This window comes from Rhipicephalus sanguineus, chromosome 1 (genome assembly GCF_013339695.2).
Source record: "Rhipicephalus sanguineus isolate Rsan-2018 chromosome 1, BIME_Rsan_1.4, whole genome shotgun sequence".
Taxonomy (NCBI): Eukaryota; Metazoa; Arthropoda; class Arachnida; order Ixodida; family Ixodidae; genus Rhipicephalus; species Rhipicephalus sanguineus.
Window position 1 is genome coordinate 103,543,356 of NC_051176.1, and position 15,334 is coordinate 103,558,689.

The window sequence follows — 15,334 nt, forward strand, 5'->3', positions numbered from 1 at the left end:
TATGGAAGAAAGAAGAGAACGAAGTGCTGGCACGAAGGAGAGCTCGCTCATGGTTTGCAGAAAGCAACGTTTGCCTGAGAAAACGGTGCCACTAGATATACGGAAGAAAGAAGAGAACGAAGTTTTCGCACGAGCGGAGAGCTCGCGCATGGTGTGCAGAAAGGAATGTTTGCCTGACATATGGACAAGAAGGATCCGTTGATGGGCGAGTTGGTACATGTCTTGAAATATACTGAATATGTGCAGCGCAATGGTACGAAGACAAGAGAAGACACACAAACAACATAGACAGCGCCAGTCTATGTCGTTTGTGTGTCTTCTCTTGTCTTCGTTCCATTGCGCTGCACATACTCAGTATATTTCATGACATATGGACGTGCGATAGAGCGCTCGCTTCACTGCGGCGCGTGCTCTAGTATAAATCATGCAAGGTACCCACTACGCCATAAATCATGCAAGGTACCCACTTCGCCATAAATCATCGTCATTCATGCAAGGTACCCACTACGCCATAAATCATCGTCATTCATGCAAGGTACCCACTACGCCATAAATCATGCAAGGTACCCTTAGATGCGAAGCAGCTTATGAACGAGGCCCGTCTCCCCAGCGTCGCGTCGACGTAGCCAGTTCCCCAGCCTATCCAGAGTGGCAGGCTCGCGAAGCCGAAGCGAAACGGGCGCATTGACATCGCATTCTCAAACTTCAAGCTGCATAGGCGGAGAGTACGGGGGGGCTGGGGAGCTTGCCCCTCCCCCCCCCCCCCCCGGACAGTCTCAGGGGGGGCAAAGCCCCCTCTGGCGCCGGCCCAGGATATTTTTTAAGAGCTTGGCTTAGGTCCCCGTTCATTTACAACATACTGTTGGCCGTCGTCTGGAAGCTATTTCACATGAAGCTGTTTATGCCCGCTTCTTTTTCATTTCAGGCATTTAAAGTTCGGTTCATGGGCCAGTGACAAGTCAAACATTCAGTGAAAAATGCCCGTCAAGCGGATTTGTACGTGCAGAATATGTTGTGTTGATGAACGACTGAAGCGACTACTTAAGATATGACATTAAAAAATTCACCGACGATTACGATACTGCCTAATTCGCTGAACGCAGCTTCGTGTTCGGGCAACGCCAGCTGTGTTTGAAGTTTTGACTATCCGAAGTTGTAGCAATGTAAATTCGTTACATATTGCCACAGAAACTGCCAGCGCTCGAGTGATACGCACACTACTCTGTGCATTGCAGGTGACGCGAACCAAGTGAAACGCCGACAACCCCGTTACGACAAGCGAAGCCAGCCGCAGTGCACGTGCCAGCCCTGTATGCGCACGAACTCCGACCGAGGGGTCGGGGCGCGCGACGGAGGAAGAAAGCGAGGTTAGAGGCCAGTATCTCGTGATATCGACAGACTCCGCGTTCGCTCTCTTTCGTCCTCGTTCGTGCTATCGGTTACGCCGCCGACGCCAATGGCGATACCGCTCAACGCAGGAACGGACGCCTAAGAGCTGCGCTCTAATTGTCTTGAACTCCGTAGCGAATGGTTTTGAGAACACAAAAATGCCACTGAGAATACGAAGCAATCCCGACAGAGTCAGTCAGTGAATGCTTTCGCACAAGCTTACTCGCCAATAAAAAACGGGTAATTTCTTGGTTGCCTACAAATTGGAACCCTTCGACACGCCTGCCTATAAAAGTGCCGAGAAAAGATGGTACGTATTTTTGATTTATCAGTAAAGGGTTTTACTAAAAGTTCGGTAACCAATGAGCAACTCCATTACTCGTCCAGAAAAGAACCTTTGGCGGAAAGATCCGTAACCGCAGCTTCGCGCAAAGTGTAGTGGTAGCAAATGGTATTTGCTACCATCTGAGAATTACTTTCGGCCACATTGAATTGAATTCACTGGCATAATTAAAGCTTCCCGTGCCAGCGTTAGCCTACTCTCTCCTGTCTGGTGCTTGTTTTAACAAAGTAAGGCCTATTAATAAAAAAAATTCCGCAGATCCCACGCATTGCGGGAATCGATTTAACGCGATGCAGTCAACGAGTCTACTCAGCCTACGCGACCTTTTTCGCTTTGAGATGAGAGTTACGAGGTGGATCGATGTCTTTGTGTAAATTGAAAAAAAAATATGACTGATCCCTCTGTCATAGGAATCGGTATAACACGAAAGTGAAACGTGCCTTCACAGACGTAGTTGAGCGTTTGTTGGGCATTCTTTCACCCCAAAGGCGAAGGAATGAATGCTAACAAATTGTAATGTCACACGAAGAACGGCAAGCAGCTCTAAACTTGCAACGCGCTGCTCAAGCAAAAAGGACGCACGGAACGAACATACACATGCAAGATGAGCGCGAACTGTCACAGTTGTAACTGATTTCTGTGTGAGCAGCGCTCTCCTTTCGCAAAAGCGGCCGCTGCAGTGAGCGAAGTGACCTTCGTGCTCTCAGCGCAAATTTGCGGTGAGAGCACAAGACGTACAAACTACCGCCACCACGAGATAAGCGCGTGCACGAGCGACCACGCCCTGTAGAGACGTGCGCTCATCGCGACGCGTGGGGCGGCGACCTTTAAAGCGCGCTCTTCGAGTCATTCGCAGAGCGTGCCATCTGTGGCCTAATCGTTTAGCGCCGCGCGCTGCGGAGCGAGGAGTCGTAAGTTCGACTCCGGGTGACGAAACTTTTTCTTCTAGTTTTTGTCTTTGCCATCTGTTAGTCTTTATATTTTACAACGTCATATCCGTGGCGGAAATACGTCAGTGGAGCCGTGGTGGACCCCGGCATAAAACACTTTCGTGTTAAAATAAATCTGTAGTCTCCCACTTACAGATCTTCATTATGATATCGCGGTGTCGGCACCAAGAGACTAAAGTTGCATTAAATGCTTGAATTTGGTAGTTGGACTCCCCTTCTCTCTCTCTCTCTCTCGATATATATATATATATATATATATATATATATATATATATATATATATATATATATATATATATATATATGTGTGTGTGTGTGTGTGTGTGTGTGTGTGTGTGTGTGTGTGTGTGTGACGCTATGAATGAGAGACGTCCAGCGGCACAGACGCCATACTTTTATTCTATCCACGCGCCACTTCTTCATCGTCGGCTTCTACCAGCCATCCCTGCATGTCTGCTTACGTCACAGGATTCCCCCTCCCCCCGGAAGAATGCGCGAGTTACGAACAACAAAGCATGAACAAGCAGTCCTAGAAGCAAAAAAATGTCGAAATGCGCAGTAGTTCCATGTCACAACGAAGTTCCGTTAACTCGCACAAAACTCGCAGAAGAGGGCAGCAGTCCGGTGATATGTAGAAAAGCTCTGGTGGGCGAGGCTGGCTGTTGCGTTCAGGAAAGCTCAAGCATGCCTTGCACATGGAGAGTGACGATGACTGGGTTTGTGGAAATGTCACAACTGAGTAATAATGGAACTTGAAGCATCGGAAGCTCGGATGTGGTGGACGTCGCATTCCTTGTCCTGACTGGCACACAGGCAGTGCTTTCAGTTTCCGTGCTCGTTGACGGAGGTGAATCGGACGATGCTCGAGTCCTTGCGAGGGACAAGGGGTGATTACTTGTCTTTCTCGGTGTCTTCTGAGATGTGGGTGGTGTAATCGCAGGCGCAGTCTTGATCTCTTGTGCAGAACGCGTCTCTGACGACGGTCCTTTATGCGAAGATGCCTTGCATTTTGAATTTGTCTTTGCTTTAAAAGGCTTGCTTTACGACGTCGTCCTTTCAGCTGTGATTGTGCTTTCGAGGAAGTTTTTGTTGGTTGTTGTGCTTGTCGGAGGATGGATTGTAGTCCTTGAGGTTCGTCGACTTGTCTGTGCTGGTCTTGCTGATGGCGCTGTGGAAATTGCGGATGGTCATCATCGTTGAATGAGCATACACTGGTGGTTGTCTCAGCGTAATTTATAGGTGGGATACAAGCATGTTTCGTGCCAACGAAAGTAGCAGCTGCCTTTTCGTTTTTATTGTTGAGACTTGTGTTGAATGATGACTTCATACTGTTTCGACTTTCGATTGGGCCAACACATGAGAATGAGATCGCTGCAAACATGGCTTGAACTGCTTCTGATTCCGAATGACTGTCGCTTTGCGAATGAATTGAGCTAAGTTCTCCTGAAGCACGACCTCTTTTGGTATTGCAGTGGCTTGGCAGTGTAAACCCGAATACATCAAAATAAAACAAGAAGTGGGCGTGGCAATATAGACAGAACATCGATTCTTAGCCATGCAATGAATAACGCACGCGGGCCAATGCATACGGACGACCTTATGCATATCCACCTAAGTATCCACCTAACTAGTGCAATAAGAAAGTTGCCGTGCAGTTGCCGCGAGCAACTGCGCGGCGGACCGCAGCGTGGCAGCAGACGACGCGCCGATAGTGGCGCAAGACGGAACTGCAGCGCCGCTAGTTCTCGCGACCGCCGTTCGGACCACTCTCCTCCGCTGGCGGAGATACGGAGCTTTGAAACTTGGGTGGTCTAGTTCAGGGGTCTGAAACACGCGGCCCGCGGACACCTCGCTAGCGGCCGCCGCGCACCTGATGGTCTTCGTCTCATATTTTTTTTTCTCGATAAGTTTCTTCATGAGCTACATAGACGTGATTGGTCTCAATCATTCTCTCTTTTAGGCACCCCAAGTGGTCACCATGCTGTGGAACAAAGAGTCTATATTTCAGTCAAAGTGGCTGGCTAGGCTTGTTGTTTCAAGCAAGCTGGCTGCTTGCTTGAAATACGAGCGCGTAACGTACACGAAGACTTAATAACACACGGACAAGCGCTTTCAGATTGCAGTCACTCTGGAGCTCAGTATCGATATGTGTCTCGAAATCTTGCATTAAATCCCCTTCACAAGTGACCCAAATATGACATGTGGGCAATGCCTGCTTTCAAATATCAAGGTTAGCTGACATTTTGTCCAAATTACGCCTACCCGCTCCAACTTTCTTCAATGTCCTGACCCTCGCGGGATTAAACTTTCGCGACTGCGGCCCGCTAGCTGAGGTGAGCTTGAGACCCTTGTTCTAGTTGGTACTGCATTATCAGATTATCACAAAGCTTTGAGCGCGAGAAACACAAGGGATCAAGAATTTCAGGGAAAAAAAAAACACCTTAGAGGGGGTCAAGTTGTAGAGCGTCCGCGTCCGATGCGAGGATCACTGTGTTCGGTTCCCAGCGCCGGCGGCCACCCACCTGCTTTTCTAACGGGCAGAGTGGTACCCCGACCTGACGCTTGGTGGCGTGCGTACTCATCACAACTATAGCACCTCTTGATCTTCGGGCTTTAATGTGGAGATGTTAACCTCTCCTTTCTGCTCTCTTCTATCTTTCACTCATGCTGAAGCGATAAAGTGTTTTTCATATCGCAGTTTTGCGAGCATCTAAGCATCAATAAAAGCTTCAACGTGTACACTGTAATTTTTGTTTTTTCTATCTGCTACAAAACAGGTTTTGACGGAAAAACGAAGCTAGCCCTAACCAAGGACGAAGTCATTGCGAATTCTGCATTTTACCTCACCGCTGGGTAAGTAGTAAGCACATGTTTTAATATAGCGGCGCTGAGCACTTGTTGATCGCATGTAATCTACTAGTGTTCATTATTATCTTTGTAGACCTTCGCCGCGCTCCCGGAGTGCTTCCATGCTTGATCACGTGGTGAAGCTTTTATTGGCTGCCTGAGCCGGCTTCCGCGACCAATAGAAAGCCGCTGTCTTTGTCTGCCACAACAGGCAGTTTTGGAATGATCAGTCCCAGATTTGAGCGTGTTTTATTGCGATAGCAATTATGTGGACATTCTCGGCTGGATGTTGCCGTCGGCGTCGCCGTCATGTTCCGTATATGTATATGTATGCATATACTTATATATTTATAAAAGCCACAAAAAATAATTCAGAAGAAAAATTTTCTGAGGCGCGCGACCGGGCATTCTAACCTGCGACCTCTCGCGCCGCAGCGCGCGGCTTTTAACGACTCGGCTATGGAGCATACGTCCTTCAGCAAACTAACGGCGAGCTATTTATATCACTATTTGCCGCTGGTGGTACGCAGAGCTCGGAGGCGCTTCAACGTGCCCTCTTCATCACCAGCGAGATGGCGCGAAGGGTGCGCTTTAAGGTAAGGTGCCTCGATGCGCGCGCCCTTTCGACGGAGGGCAGAGGGGTCATCGAGACACCCTCGCTTTGAAGGGGCCCTACAACACTCTTCAATACCCCATTTTTTTACTTTTGGGTTGCGTAGACTGATATACGGACATGTAAGTGCAGCAAGAACGGCAGCGATAGCGGCACGCAGTCCAAAGTTATTCGATCTAGAAAATTCAAAATACGAGAAAAAAATGCATACCCTCAGCTTGATTTTCGCGGGTTAACATGACCGCATTTTACTCGCTCTGTGACGTTTCAAAGAGCCCTAATGAAATAAGCTGAAAGCTCCTACGTAGGGGAAGCTTGCACACCACTGTTGCTTGTCCTTTCCAATGTAGTGTTGACGTCGTTGCCATAGTAACAAATGTGGTGCTTGACGCCTGACTTGTCAGAACTTGATCAGGCGCTACCGCTTCACAGCTAGGCTGGCGATGTTTTGTCTGCTGTTCCTTACAACGACATTCCATGCCATTCCCTCTCATTCCGAAAAGGAAATTTGTGGGGCGGCAAGGGCGGTGAAACACAGTCGCCCCTACGCGGGTTGTTCGGTGAGCACCCCGACGAATTACAAGGTCGTTCAACGAAGAGGATTACTTGCACCGCTTCAACAATAATAAAGAACCCACCGCACGTGCGGACAGGGGTAGCTCGCAAACGTACAGACGCAGAAAGAGGGAAGAGGGGTTTCGTGTGGACGTCCGACTGGTGCAGGCAACCAGCGCCTCTGTCGGCAGCCAGCGCCTCTGTCGTGCTTTGTGGTTGTAGTGATCTTTTTTTTGTTGCGACGGCGTCTATTTGGAGTTTATTGAAAAAGCACAGAAAAGAAAAAAGTCACAGTTTCACCGCAAGGGCGAAGCAATCAATGCGAGAACAACAAATTGTAGTGTCATACGAAGTGAGGCTGGCAGCTAACTGTTTTGCATCCGATCTCACGTAACTACACAACGCTGGTGTAAGAGAATACGGCCGCTCCAGGGAGAGATGCTCTCCACATAGTCACTTCGCGTTTAGAGCGCAGCACGTAGAAGGGTATACGAGCCGCCCGCTGTGATGACTGTCGAGATAGCGCTCGCGACCGCACTCTTAGATTCAAAGATCAGAGTTACTGCTCGCGCGACTACCCCCCCCCCCCGCCGCGTCTTTTCATGGTCGTTAAATACAGGCGGGGCGTTTCCTATCTGCTTCGACGGCAGGCCTCCCGAGCGGCCCTCCCGAGCGGGGTGATGTTATCGCATGCACCCTCCGAGCGACGGAAATGGGCCGGCTCGTTTGATCTCTGCTGCGGCCGCGTTCGTCGTCCCCGCTCGCGCGCTTTTACCCGCGGTAGAACATACGATGCGCGGGGGGATCTTGTCAGTTTGGAATTCATGCGGGAGGGACATTACGGCGACGACGACGGCAAAAACCCGTCGATACTGTCGATATAATTCCCATCGCAATAAAAACAACACCCAGTAGTAATCTCAACTTTGATGCCACGCCACGATCACTTCTAACGTTTCATTTATCCAATCATAAGTTGGCGCGCATCGTCGTCATTTCCGCCCGCAATAGTTCTGGTGAGCGCCACTACGCGGTGATGCGGTCAGCAGCGATGTATCGACCTTACTGCGTGATTCAAATACTAAATCACTTGATATTGGTGCTTAGACCGATGTTAAAATTATCCCCAGCCATCAGTCTACGCAATCCGCAAGTAAAAAATGGGGAGGGGGGGTTGAATAGTGTTGGAGGGCCCCTTTAAAGGTCGTCGCCCCGCTGATTGCGATGCGCGCGCGCCTCCGGCCTCTACCACCTGTACTTCGCCCTACAGGGCGTGGTCGCCCGGGCGCGCGCGCTTATCTCGTGATGGGGGCGGTTTGTACGTCTTGTGCTTTCACCGCAATGTTTGCGTTGAAGTTACACAGTGCACGAAGGTCACTTCGGTCGCTGTAGCGGCCGCGTTTGCGAAAGGAGCGCGCTGCTCAAACACAAAGAAGTTACAACTGTGACAGTTGTTCGCGCTCGTCCTGTGTATACCTGTGCGTTCGTTTCGTGCGTCCTTCTTTGTGTTTTAGCTGCGCATCGATCCTCATAACTCTTCACTAGGCCGCGTGTATAGCACATTGGCTTTGCAAAATTGGGACGTATGGCTACATTGATTTCGTGACCGGAAAGGTGGCACGAAGAGCAAATTGCAAGTCGTGCTTTGCAGGGGGACATCCGCGTTATGAAGCTTAGGGCGAAAACTAGGCGTTTGGCAGTGAGGGTCCTCTAAATGTGACGAGAGCAAATGCTGTCTTGCCTCAGGGATAATTGCAGACAACTTCTGATTCCGAACAATACACAGGGTTTTTTGTTTAGATAATAGAGATTCTTTTGTAAAAATCATGTGACAGTTAGGCACCTGTCGTTTTCGCGCACGAACTCGACGTCGAGGCGGAAATACTTTGCCCCACTTAAAACGACACTGTTGCGACTAATTAACAAAAGCTCATTAATTAACATTTTAAGTATTGACTTGAGGGCAGGTGTTTATATTACAAAGTTGTAGTGCGTGCCAATTTATGGCATACCTATATTTTAGAAATCAAAATAGTTACACGTAGTTCGAGATATTCGTCATCGAATTTCAATGGCGAAGTCGAAACTGATCGCGCAAGGCGCGCACGAAGCGCGACCGTTCTGCTACGTCATACTGGAACTATACCCGTCAAAAAGGAGTGGCGAAATTTGAATGAAGGCGCGCCGCGCAGCCGTATGTTTTCGTGAAAAGCTGCAGGCCATTTCATGCGCCCTCTCATCGCCTTACTTTTGCTCGTAGTATTTGTTGCTTATCCGTTTCTTTCGAACTGTGCACAACAAAACGGTAATATCAATCTTTTCTTTGTCTGGAAAGCATAAAACTCAGGGGCAGCCATTGCGGCGCTTCTTCTTGCAGACAGGCGACAAAAAGTTTTTCGCGCCTCTTTATAGCCTAAGAAAGAAACAGATAAGCACCACCCATCGCACGCAAACGTTAAACTGGCTACTTGTGTATTTCAGAATGCTTGCCGATTTTTCTGACCAGATTCTGCTTCGGCGCACCTTCATTCAAATTTCGTCACTTGCCTGTCACGGGTCGTTCCGGTGTTCAGCCGCGCTCTGTGCGCGCCGGGCGTGATCAGTTTTCATTTCGCCCTTGAAATTCCATTATGAATATCTCGAACTACGTGCATCCTTTGTGGTTTATAAAGAAATTGGTATGCCATAAATTATCATGTACTACAGCTTCCTAATATACACAACTGCTGTCAAGTTAACAATTAGGAAGTTAATTAACGGGTCTTGGTTATTCAGTGGCGGCAACGTCATTTTAACTGCGGGAAAGTATTTCCACCTCGACACAGAGTTCATGTGCGAAAACGACAGGAGCCTGGCTGTCATAGAATTTTTATTAAAAAATCTGTATATTTTAGAAAAGACACCCTGTATATTGTTCGCAATTTCAGCCAGAGGGATGTCATCTGTTTCGCATGTGGCTTCCCTGTATGCCCTCATACACAAGAAATGGTACGATGCGATTTTGTTCAGTCGCGCAAGACAGAAGTTCAGCGGCCAACCGATGCGGTTCAACATCAGCTGCCAGTAAGTTCGAGAGCTCCAAGAGACATAGATATAGACCAATACTTAACGCCACGCAGAGTAAGAATTCCTGAGAGGAATTAATGAACATACATATGAAGTACCCCAACACGCCTCAATGTATATGCAAATTCATTTTTTCCAAAAACTATTCAGCAGTGGAATTCACTGCCCTCATCATTGCTCCAATGTACCTCAGTGGAAAACTTCGAGAAAGGCTCAAGCAATATTTAGAGCAACCTGAGCTCAAAGATTGACATATATGTTTCACTTTTCGTTGTTTATTTGTGTTATGCTGTAACTCTTGCTATTTAACTTTATTAGGAGCTTGCTTAACAAATACATATCCGTATGTATTGCACTGTATCTTATTCTATTGTATTGCTTGATTTTTGTATTTTGAAATGTCGTATTTGTTGGTGTGCTTGAAATGTTTTGTATTGTATAGTGATAGCAACTGTACCCAGCCCTGTAACGGCCTCAGGGCCAACAGTATGCTGAAAAAAAAAAAAAAAAAGTACGAAGCGCCTTCACATGGCGCCCAATGGCTAGATGTACCTGGATGGGGCCTTTGAGTTGACGGTTTCATTTGTGCTGAAAAGTATTGTGATACGCATTTGACCTGTGTAGCAGGCGTTGAAGAGGTCTGCGTTTTACAAGAAGCGTTGTCTTCTGTGCAAAAGCCGCCAATTCCAGGAAATATGGTGTTGTGTGAAGGCAGGCTTCGGCAACACTTGCTTTCTCGCCATCTCGACATTGGGTAATTAGGAACCCAAGGGCAAGGAGTCATCGTGGTGGTTTGGCGGCGTACTGTTAAATCTATGGCTATTCACTGGTGCCAGCTCTATGTCAAGTGAGGGGACGTCAACGTCGAGTATAGGAGTGCTCCAAAAGGTGCTCGTGATGCATGCCAAAATGTATAGCTGGTGTCGAGAATAGGCCCTATAAGTGCGACAGAGAAGCCCGAAGTTATGCGTTCGAAGGTTCTCTCGCCGGGGACCTGGTGGGAAAAAACTAAGCAGCCTGCTTTCCAAATGTGCAGTACGGCGCAGGGGCGTAGCCACGTTAGGGCACACCGGGCCCGTGCCCCCCCCCCCCGAATTTTTTTTTTTGCCATAGCATACAGAGCAGAAAATGACACTCGACCACATCTGCCTGCTCGTCCCCACTACAGATGAAGGAGGTGCCCTCCTCCCCCCCCGAAAAACATTTCTGCCTACGCCCCTGGTACGGCGGGAGATTCAAGCGGTGGCGGCGGGCTGGAGTTCACTGCGGAGGGTTGTTGAGTGTTTTTCAGACAAGGGCACAACCACTTTTGACGGGCGTGCTGTCCTACTCCCCAAAATGCGACGTCGTTGGTTCTTTCCCGGACTGTATATCTTTGCCATGCCTGAACAAAAGTGAGGAACGAACGAAGTGCAGCGCTTCCTTCTAACAGCGAAGCTACACTTTGTTATTTCCTTTTCTAGACGTGTATCAATAGCTCGTGGCTAGCAGCAATGCAAACTGCACAATGCTTCTCGCAAGAGAGAAGAGCCGTTTTTTTTGTCGCTTTTTTTACTTTTTTTTACTTTTTTAGGACAGCGGCAAAGTAGCAGGAAGTGCACCACATTTTCGGTGTCGAGATCGTTTCTTCTTGGTGCATGATGTCCTCACTGTGAACAGAGAGATGAGAACGACACTCTGAGTGCAAAATGTTTGAGCGCTGACTTCGTCCACTGCTGCGCAGTATGGAAGCCACCCCCAACACGATGGGCATGACTCTGCACCTGATTGCGCGACATCCAGAGGTCCAAGACAAACTTCGTGCGGAGATCTTGCGTGTGCTGAAGAGAGATGTGAGCAAAACACTTTATTTTTCATTACTTTATTTAAAGTCTCCATCTTTGCGTCGTGGTCATAACCTTCATATTGAAATTCGCGAGAAGTGCGCCAACTTGTGCAACCGCAAATGGTAGGCCTTTTGTTTCTACAATCGTAACGGGGCTGCGTCAGTCATTCTGAAATTGGATGTGAGCCGGTTGCTTGCCTACGTCAACGCATGCGTCTTTCGCAAGGTCTGGGCTACACACGAAAAGTAACGCAGTAATAGAGCTCACAGTAAAAGATCTATAAAACGATTTACAGCGGCACCAATTATAGGAAAGACACTAAAATGCTAAGTAAAAAACGGGAATTTAAGGTCTCTTTTTTCTTTGTTAGATATCTGTGTCCTTTAAACCTGGGAGTGTTAGTCAGCGCCGATCGGAGCTGAATAACACTCCCAGGTTTAAAAGCACATATATATACCCCATAAAGTGGAAGGGAAGATGACCGCCGCCGTAGCTCATAGAGCATCGGACGCGTTATTCGAAGGTTGCAGGTTCGGTCCCTGCCGGGGCAAGTTATCTCTTCGTCCACTTTACTTTCTTCACATTTATATGATGATTACTACAAATACCATCCCCTATACGTTCCTTGGCATTATTGTCTGTTAGCTGTCATTAAGTAAAAAACAATTATGCAAAGAGCGTATTAAACAACACACAAATGACATTGCTACGTAGCTACACGAACGTAGCTATATGAACAAACTGAAGAGAACAGAGATATGTTTAACCAGTTTTCAAAAGCTAAATCGGAATTGTAACATCCCGGTCTTTCTCCCGCTAATCCAATACAGTGTGTTAATTAAAGCTCATGCTGAAAGCGCAGTTCATACGCGAAATGTTACGCAAGATTAGATTGATACAAAAGAAAACGTCTGTGGCCAAATTCACAAAACTTCTCTTTCGCAAGTGCGTTTTCCCATTGGTCAGCCGGTTTCGATCGCTAATGATATTCTGGCACCGTGATTGGCTGAAATACTGTCTTACGAAAATTTTAATGACGCAATGTTCTAATAAAAGCTGAGCACTGAAGTTAACAGCTTGCTTGCCTTATAACAGTTTGGACGTTGAGCAAGATGCATGGCGTTCTTGATGCAGAACTAATCACGCGCAATTAGTTTTTCCCCTAGATGTCGAAATGAGAGAAGCGGGGAAGCTACTTACAAAGCATTTGTGCCGTAAACTATCACGTCGCTCCTTTCATATACGGCTGCTGCAGTATGAAAATTTATTGCCGTGTTTATCGCCTGAATGCATACCATTGCTACATCTTCTAACGTACGGTTTCACTGACCGCTTTAATGCAGGAGGAAAGTTGTATAGTCGGATAGTTATGTGCGCTCTTCATCGTTGTTATCCGCGTTAGCTCTCGTGTATTCATTCGAGGTTGCCTGTAGCGGCTTTAAATTTAAGCGTCGACTGAGACAGCGTGTGACAGTATTTCTACTAATTTGTCCATGAAGCATGCTACAAAATTTCATGATTACTCGTGACTCTTACGCATGCTATACGAGAGCACCCTTCGAAAGGCCACTCATTTGCCGTGCATTGGACTGCAGAGATTGCGCGGCTGTAAGCCACTTTTTGGTGAATTAAGGGCGCAAACAAATTGGCTTCGATAAATTAATGAGTAAACAGTACACACGCGGACAAGGAAGCCGAACGGGGTTGTCAAATGTAAGCCGTACGGTCTTTTGCCAGAAAAAGCGGCAGTATACTGTCGGCATATCAAGAGAGGTGTACAAGACGTCAACACGGCATCACGTCGCCACTTCGATCGCGGAGGTCTAAAAGGCAGAGAAAGAGCACAAACTTGAGACAGGGACAAAGGTGGCAACACAGCGAAAAGACTTGTGTTGCCTTGCTTTCTTTGTCCTTGTTTCACCTTTGCGTTGTGTTGTTCTGCTGTTATGTAACAATCAAGCTCGAGCTGATCTAGCTCGTGGACTAACGGAATGGAGCGTGCAGGGACGAGACGATACTGGGATGATCCACTTATTGTCACCGCCATTGAAGGGAGGCCAAATAATTGTAGCGGTAATACCGTACATTCGGGGCGTCTCGCAGTGGTTTAAGTCGTAATTCCTATTAAAATAACGAAGGCCGGGCAGATATTCGACGCATACAAAAAAATTCAACTGTTAAAAATTAAATCCTGGGGTGCTATGGACCAACACCACGATACGATTATGACGCACGTCGCGGAATCATTCTGGCCAACTGGCTTTCCTTAACGTGCGCCTTAATCTAAGTACATTGCTGCTGTTGAATTTCGCCCACATCGAACTGCGGCCGCCCCGACCGGGAATCAAACCCGCGTCCTCGAGCATAGCAGCACGAGAGCAAACGTGTGACATACTTGCAATTTCTTGTAAATATTGCTGCACCTTCGATCCTATGCTGAGCATCGCGTTCTGTTTGAAACAAATGAGAAAAAAAAAAGAGAAAAGAACTTCGTGTCTGAGAAACATAATCTTTTCTTTAATATTCTTCTTTTTTTTTTGTACGTCTAACATTTTACTTTTAGTGAAGGTTATCTGCCTCTGTTGCGTAGCACTTTTTACTATTTATTTTTCTATTTTGAAACGCTTGATTTCTTCAGTTGAGCACGTTGATATGATTTGCGATTTTTACGCAAGTTACTGCTTCCCCTAATGAAAAATGCAGTGGTACGTTTAGTGTTTGCACTTTCCTGGGTTTCATATTCCCCACTGCAGTATGTTAACGTGAAGGCTTAACAGCCGCCAAGTGTCCTCTATTGCTCAGCACATGACCTTTTAAAGGTGTGGGAGGGCGATATCAAAATAATTTTTGTGACATAAACGCTTTCAACGCCAAAGACAAGCAGTGCGAAAAAGTGAGATTTGGTGCGGCCGCGTCAGAAAGTAGATATTACCCTGTTGTCTTCCAACTCCCACCAACGCCGTGTTCGTCAATTTTGAACAAATGTTCTTTTTGCGTGAAACTGAACAGCGGAAAATCGGTGTATACTTAATTCACGCACTTGTCTATTCTTTAGGGCAAGTTCACGCAGAGGAATGTCTCGGAGATGACTTATCTGGACATGGTCTTGAACGAAAGCATGCGATTCTACCCTGGAGTAGTTGGGTAAGATTTTCTTTCTTTTCTTTTTCTGGAAAGACATGTCAATAGCTCGAAATGCTAGGATGCATAGAAGCAGAAAGATTGTCGAATCTTTTCATGTCTACAAACTGGGTCGTGACAAATGCGTCAGACTAACGTTTGTGTCTTTAATAAACAAATAACTTGGCTTTTTTTTTCATAGTTTGCGCTTGTAGAAGTGATGCGTTACCTTGAGTTGAGTTGCAGTGTTGCTACGCATGGGCCATTGGTCGGTGCGGTTGCGGTTTTCAAGAATAACTTCGGTTGTTAATCCAGCAATCTTACTCTACCTGCTTCTGTTTTCTATGTCACATTTTTTTCTGCGATCCTTTCCTAGCTATTAGCTGGTCTGCCCTTTCAAGGATGAGATTTTACCGAACTGAGGCCAAGCCAGGTTCGTTTAGACTTACTCTACTGAATACAAGACCCAGTGGGACTCACCCGCTGTGTTCACTCAGTGGTTCTGGCGTTGCGCGCTGTTAATGCGAGGTTGCTGGTTCGATTGCCGACGGCATACCAAAAAAAAAGCTCGTGTGTCTTTCTTTCGATTAAAGATGCCAAGGTGGCAAAGCAAATGGGAAGAACC

At 47.1% G+C, this 15,334-nt stretch overlaps 1 protein-coding gene across 1 annotated transcript in view; it reads left to right on the top strand.

The window, feature by feature from the left end:
* LOC119377827 (cytochrome P450 3A24) overlaps positions 1-14,737 on the top strand; it is a 161,051-nt gene extending 146,314 nt beyond the window's left edge. The window contains exon 10 of the mRNA XM_049411960.1: positions 14,645-14,737. Within this exon, the coding sequence (XP_049267917.1) occupies positions 14,645-14,737 (93 nt within the window). The remainder of the gene's footprint in view (positions 1-14,644) is intronic.
* Positions 14,738-15,334: the final 597 nt, after the last annotated feature.